The sequence below is a fragment of the Aristolochia californica genome, unplaced genomic scaffold (assembly GCF_029961685.1).
Source record: "Aristolochia californica isolate CCGP_79_NKW_82.1479 unplaced genomic scaffold, dmAriCali1.0.hap1 SCAF_13, whole genome shotgun sequence".
Taxonomy (NCBI): domain Eukaryota; kingdom Viridiplantae; phylum Streptophyta; class Magnoliopsida; order Piperales; family Aristolochiaceae; genus Aristolochia; species Aristolochia californica.
The window spans coordinates 25,751,950-25,758,286 of record NW_027181804.1 but is presented as its reverse complement, the minus strand read 5'-3'; the positions used below and the strand labels follow the sequence as shown (position 1 = coordinate 25,758,286).

The 6,337-nt window shown below is 38.6% G+C and overlaps 1 protein-coding gene across 1 annotated transcript; it reads right to left on the bottom strand.

Annotated features, from left to right (window-relative positions):
- Positions 1-3,597: 3,597 nt before the first annotated feature.
- On the bottom strand, positions 3,598-5,968 carry LOC137947747 (cytochrome P450 76C2-like). The gene is made up of 3 exons (XM_068793517.1): positions 5,365-5,968; positions 5,030-5,290; positions 3,598-4,260 (listed from the first exon to the last, which is right to left on the bottom strand). The coding sequence occupies exons 1-3, from the start codon at positions 5,966-5,968 to the stop codon at positions 3,635-3,637; spliced, it is 1,491 nt and encodes a 496-aa protein (XP_068649618.1). The 3' UTR covers positions 3,598-3,634.
- Between the last annotated feature and the right edge of the window lie 369 nt (positions 5,969-6,337).

Below are 6,337 nucleotides of genomic sequence, written 5' to 3'. Positions count from 1 at the left end.
GACTAACCCATTTTAGGGCAATGAAAAGAGATTAGTCAGTTTTTAAATATATCACGAAATTCCACTTGTGTATATCCATTAGATAGAAAGAATAAAATAATATAATTAAGTTAGATGTTGGGCACACTCCTAATCTTTATAGGTAGTGTGTCTATAGGCATTGCCTGAAGTACTTTGAAGAATTAAGGGTGAATAAAAGGATAACACCTCCCATACTTCAAACGGAAGGGATGCTTTACAAAAAAAATAAAAAAAAATAGCAACTCTCATGCTTCAAATGGAAGGGGGCATGCAATGCACCTCTTCATACTTCCAAATAAGGAGGCACTTTGAGACCAATAGATGGATAAACAATGACCAAGTTTAACTCAAGGCGGAGATAAAAAATAATTTCTCTTTGAACATGCATGATTGAGGAAACTTCATTGAAAACTTCAATAAAGAAAATTTTGAGATGGAGCATAATAACAGAAACTTTCTAAAAACAAAATTCTCGTGTAAGACATTTTTTTTAACACAACTTGACCAATTTGGAAAGAAAATATTCAAGAAATAAATTTTGGAATAAGGGAGATTAAGGACGCTAACATTTTGGTTTTAGAATGAGGAAATATGACTTTCTAATTCAAAAATGTTAGACTTTGTCCAAAAAGAAAACAACTCATGTAGGGAAAAACTTATCTTAAGAAAACTCGTGTAATGTAAGATCAAAGAAATTAAACTCTTAGGGAAGGAAAGATATTAAAATTCGTAAAATATTAACTAAAGTTTGAAAACAAATAGGAAAATTAGTCAAACCAAGATTAGTAATTGTAAAAGCGAAGGACAAATCAGAATGAATTCACATTTTGATCTTTCCAACACGGATATTTCTCCCTATAAAGATCCGATTGAGAAATGGTTAGTTGGATTAGAAAATAGACTCACAGAGTTTTCTTATTGCATATTTTTCTCTATATAAATTATTGATCTTGTTGGCACAGAGTGTCTTGGAATTTGAATCTTTCTGCTATTGCTTGATTTTTTTTCTATTGTTTGACATTTGGTATTTCAAATGTCGATTTCTCTATGTAAAAAACTCTTATAGAAAAAAATTCTTTTGTGTTGGAAGCTAGACTCAAAGATATTTCTAAAAATACATAATTTTCTACATGGAAAGTGTGGTAAGATAGTGCAAAATCCAACAAAAAACAGGAACTTGGAAAGAATATCTTTTATTTTTCTTCTTGTTTTCATCATTTCTTCCTTCTCCATCTTCTTCTCCTTTTCCATGTTAAATTTTCGCATACTCTCATAACATGTTGATTTCTAGGAATTTTTTATATAATGCTTACAAAGGGCTCGGAAAGAATGAAGAGAAAGAATAAAAGAGAGGAAAGAGGAGCAACAAGAAACCCTAAGTCGTGCGAGAGAGGAAGACAAGGAAAAAAGTAAAAAAGTAAGAAATTGAAAGAAGAGGCTACAATTGAATGCTCTAACCCATCCCCCCATGCATCTATTTATAGTTAACATGTGAAGATCACAATGTAGATGATACCCTAAGAGCTACACTTCTTACGAAAAAATTTACATAAAAAGGACGTACACCAATTTGTATTATTACAAAGTCATGCCACCTCTTATTGGAATTTGTCCTATTTAGCATAATGCCGCCTACAAACATGGTTTCTTTTTACATTATCAATGCAGTAGGAGAACAATTATGACTCGAGATGTTTATATAACAATTAATTAGAGGGAATTTCACAAAAACAACCATTTAAAATAACTTATTTTGAAAAACAACGACGTCATCAAAATATTTTCACAAATACCCAACTTTGACAGATCCACTGCACATGTGTGCAGTCAAAAGCGACACGTAAGCTTTGATTGCTTATGTGTCACCACGTCATCAGTGCAGTAAACATAGATCAACACGTTGGCTACCACAACATTATTTTACCACGTCATTTGCCATATAAGTTGCCACGTCATTATTTTGCCTTGTCATATCGTGCCACGTAAGCCCTCACTTGTATGTTTTTTCTCAAAAATCTCTCTTCCTCGATCTTTGTCCTCGCGTCTCCTCTCACCCCCTCTCCTCTAGCAGTTGCCGTCGCTCGGCCTAGCCCTCAACACCCCCCCCCCCCCCCCCCCCCCCCCCCCCCCCCTCAACTGCTCTCTCTTCGTCTCAGCCTCATCTCTCATTATTCTTCTTCGCTCCCCTCTGTTCATCCTCTCACCGCCCCTTTCTCAAAATCGAAAACTATCATTTCATCTCTTTGTCGCCCTCTCTCTCAAAACCGAACCCTATAATTTCCTCTCAGGGCCCCTCTCTTATTACCCTATTATTTCACTCTCTCGCCGCCCCTTCTCTCAAAACCGAAGCCCTACTCAACCTCCAAACCCGAATTTGAATTTCAGAAACCGATTTAGTAGGGTGATTTTTGAGGTTTTTTGTTAATTGAATCTAATTACTGTATTTAATTACTATATTGATTTTTTTTTTTTTTTGAACAACAGTGGATTGGGTTCTGTTTCTGAATGGAACGCATTGTTTTCTGATTCAATTAACCCAACTAGCCTAACTTGCAAATGTGATGAGATCAGTCATGGCAGTTGAAATGGATGAATAGTGTTTTATTGCATCGACGTTTTTCGATCCTTAAAAACGATGAAATCCGGTTTGTTGTTCTGTTCAATTTTTTAACCTTCATAGACTTCGCTAAACCCGGTTCCATCTGCAAGCTCGATTTGTTAAGGGTGGTAATTATAACTAATTATTTATTTTACTATTTTATTCTGTTATAAAAAAGTAACATAAATAAAAATATTAATATTTTGTAAATATTTATTAATTTACCCTATTATTATTTATCCAATAAATTTCATTTTATAAATATTCTTTTCTCCGTATGCAAGTAAAAAAAGCCTCTCTTTATAAATAGTGATGACTTAGTTTAAAAATATTTGCTTGAAAATAATTTAATAATATATTAATTAATATATTAACATGATTAATCACATTATTTTCATTTCTATAGGTTTTTATTAGATTTATCATGATTTAAGTAGAATTTTAAAATTTTATTTATCAAATAATTAATTTACAAACCAAATTACCTTTAAGTAATCAAAATTATTAATAATTTTGGTTTTTTCTATTTTTGGCTTTGAGACATAAAATTTATTACTTTTAAAAAAGATAAATGTCCAATATTGTAGATATTAGGTAATAAAAAATGTATCTAATTTTTTTTAAAAAAAATTATTCAATTTTTTCATTTAATGATGTGGTAAAAATAATGACGTGGCAACCGACGTGTTGATCTATGTATACTGCACTGATGATGTGGCAACACATAAGCAGTCAAAGCTTACGTGTGGCTTTTGATTGTACATATGTGCAGTGGACCGGTCAAAGTTGGGTATTTGTGAAAATATTTGTTTTTCAAAATAAGTTATTTTAAATGGTTGTTTTTGTGAAATTCCCTTAATTAGACGTGTGCAACTCTTTTGTGAATTAATACACGTTGAAAATCCAATTCTAGACATAAACTATAGAATCTTTATTTCAAGATTACAATTGGAACGCCTTCCATGCTGCTGCTTCTTCTCCACATCATAATCTTGCAATTGGGATAATCCGACATTAAAAGTAAAGCTCTGGAACAGAGAACCTTGGGGTAGGGACGGCCAACAATGGTGTAAATTTTTTCACATTTATCCCAGGCGTCTCCAATATTTCGATCCTCGACCCTCCAGGCAAGTTCCACTCGAACGAGTGCAAGAGCGAAGCTAGCATATACGTGAGCATCCTATCAGCCACTGCGAGGCCTATGCAGATTCTCCTCCCTGATCCGAAAGGGAAGAAGTGGAGATTATTGCCGTTGTAGTCCCACTTTGTCGTGCCTGATAGGAATCGCTCTGGTCGAAACTCCGAGGGGTTGTCCCAGACCTGCGGGTCTCTCTGTATGGTCTGCATGTTGACGAAGACAAGAGATTTCTTGGGGACCAAATATCCGCCCACAGTGCAAGCTTCTCTGGGTGTCCGGGGGAGCATCACAGGGGTCGGCGGGTGAAGCCGGAGGGTTTCCTTGATAACTGCGTTCAAGTACTTCAGCTGGGAAAGATGGATTTCTTCTACAATGTGATCCTTTCCTACAACCTTTTCCGCTTCCTCTTGGGCCTTTCTCAGGCTCTCTGGTGTTGCAGCAGTCTTGTCATCGCCCACTCCGTCGTGGCCATGGTGGTGGCGACGCTGGCCATTGTCAGGTCCTGGTTCAACCGATTAGAAAAGGTTCATCAGATTCCGATGTAACGGATGATGGAGCGGAGACGACCACCAATCTTCTTATCAATACAAATAAATATAAATGAATAACATGCATTGATGACCACCAATCTTTTATCCATATATATCTGATATCGGAAGAAGCCAAAGTTAATAATGGTTTCCAGAATTCTGATTCATGTCTGTATTAATAAACTACAGGAGACCTGCTGAAGACTCCATTAAATAAGAGGGTGTGTATTCTGCACTGAGGAAAGGAAGAGTTTTCTCTGAGTTCTGACGCAACATCCCGTTCAGTAGTAACAGAAAAAAAAAGATCAGCGACAGAGTAGAATGGCTTCCTTCTCCCATCTCCTGTGACAACTTAGAAACCATCACACTCCGAGACCGACAGAGCAATCAATTCTAGTCTCTTTCGAAATAGGAATCAAACCCAGTTAAGGCAACATCAGAAACACCCATCTGTGGGGAGCGGCGGCAGCAGGGGAGCAGTGGGGAGCGGTGGCAGCTAGCATGGCGAGAGGGCGAGAGGGAGAGAGAAAGAGGGGGACAAGAGGAGAGGAAGTTTTTAAAAATGGGTAATTTGGTAAAAAATCCTACAAATAAATATAAATGAATAACATGCATTGATGACCACCAATCTTCTTATCTATATATATATATATCTGATCGTGGAGCTCTTTCGTCCACTGAAGCCAGCAGATGAAGTTGAACTTTAATAAATACGAATACGACATGTACAGAAAAGCTCACCGTGAAGCTTGCTTTGATGTGAGACCTTGTAAGGTGCAACTTCTGGTCTTCGTTTTCCTCCAACATCTGTAGCAGCAACTGCAGAAAATCCTTCTGAACACAGGTCTCTCCAGATCTGTACATTTCTAGCCGTCGATCGATCACCGCGTCGAAAATCCGGTGGAGCCTCGTGGCCAATTCGTCGGTGCGCCGCACCACTCCCAGCAAGTCGAACCGCGGAAGAACAGGAAAAAATTCGAAGATGTCGAACCTTGCAAAAACCTCAAGAATACCCACCACCACTGGTCGAAGCTCCGATGCCACGCGACGCCTTTCGTCCTCCCTAAACGACCCACCCAACAACATCCCCGTCGTCACATTAAGTACTGTCGCGAGTATGAGCTCCTCGAAGTTCACTGGAGAGTTGATCTTCCCATGAACGAGCTTCACCATGTGCCGGATTTCCTCTCGCCAAAGATCCTTGAAGGTATCCAGTTTTGTGGAGTTCAAAATCTCGGAGACGGCTAGCTTCCGAAGCTCCCGCCACTGGGAGCTGTAGTTTACCCACCCCAAGCCTTGCCCACCTTTCCTTACAGCCCGTACCCGATCCGTCTCCAGGTGGTTACCTAGGATGGCGTCTTGATCTTTGAGGACTTCTTTGGCGAGAGAGGCGGAATTCACCACGACGCAGAGCTTAGAACCAAGACGAACGCTCACAATCGGGCCGTAGATTCCAGCCAAAGTAGAGAAATAGTGGTGCAGGTGAGGTTGGAGGAAAGGAAGGCTCCCTACCAACGGAAGGCCTCTCGGCCCCGGCGGCAATGGTGGCCTACTGTAGGTCCTAATAACTGTAACGAACCATGCTACTGCCAGTAGCGCCAGGAGTAATGGAAGCATCGCAATCTGAAAGGGGGAAGATGCCGAGAATGCTAAATTCTCGAACCAGAGTTTCGGAGCCATATCTTTTCTCGAGCTGATACAGTCGGAAATCGAATGCGGCGAGCTGATTATAGATAGGATTGCACTGCTGAGTGTTCGTCATTCACAGTTACAGGATAATTTAAAATAATACGCAGGAAGACTTCAACGTAAAAAAATAGATCACGATAAACTGTCTAAATCGTCAATATTGATAATGGTTAAGATTAAAAAGATATGATTAACGATGGCAAAGATAAAATTCTCAAAAGTTGAGCTATGGAAGACTAGTTAAAAGGGTCGATCTCTTTTAACACCCCTTCAAGTTGAACACTATAAGACGGGGACTTTGCAACAATAGACGTTATAAAGACATTTGCTAGTTGGTTCTTAGAAGTTGGACCTTACATC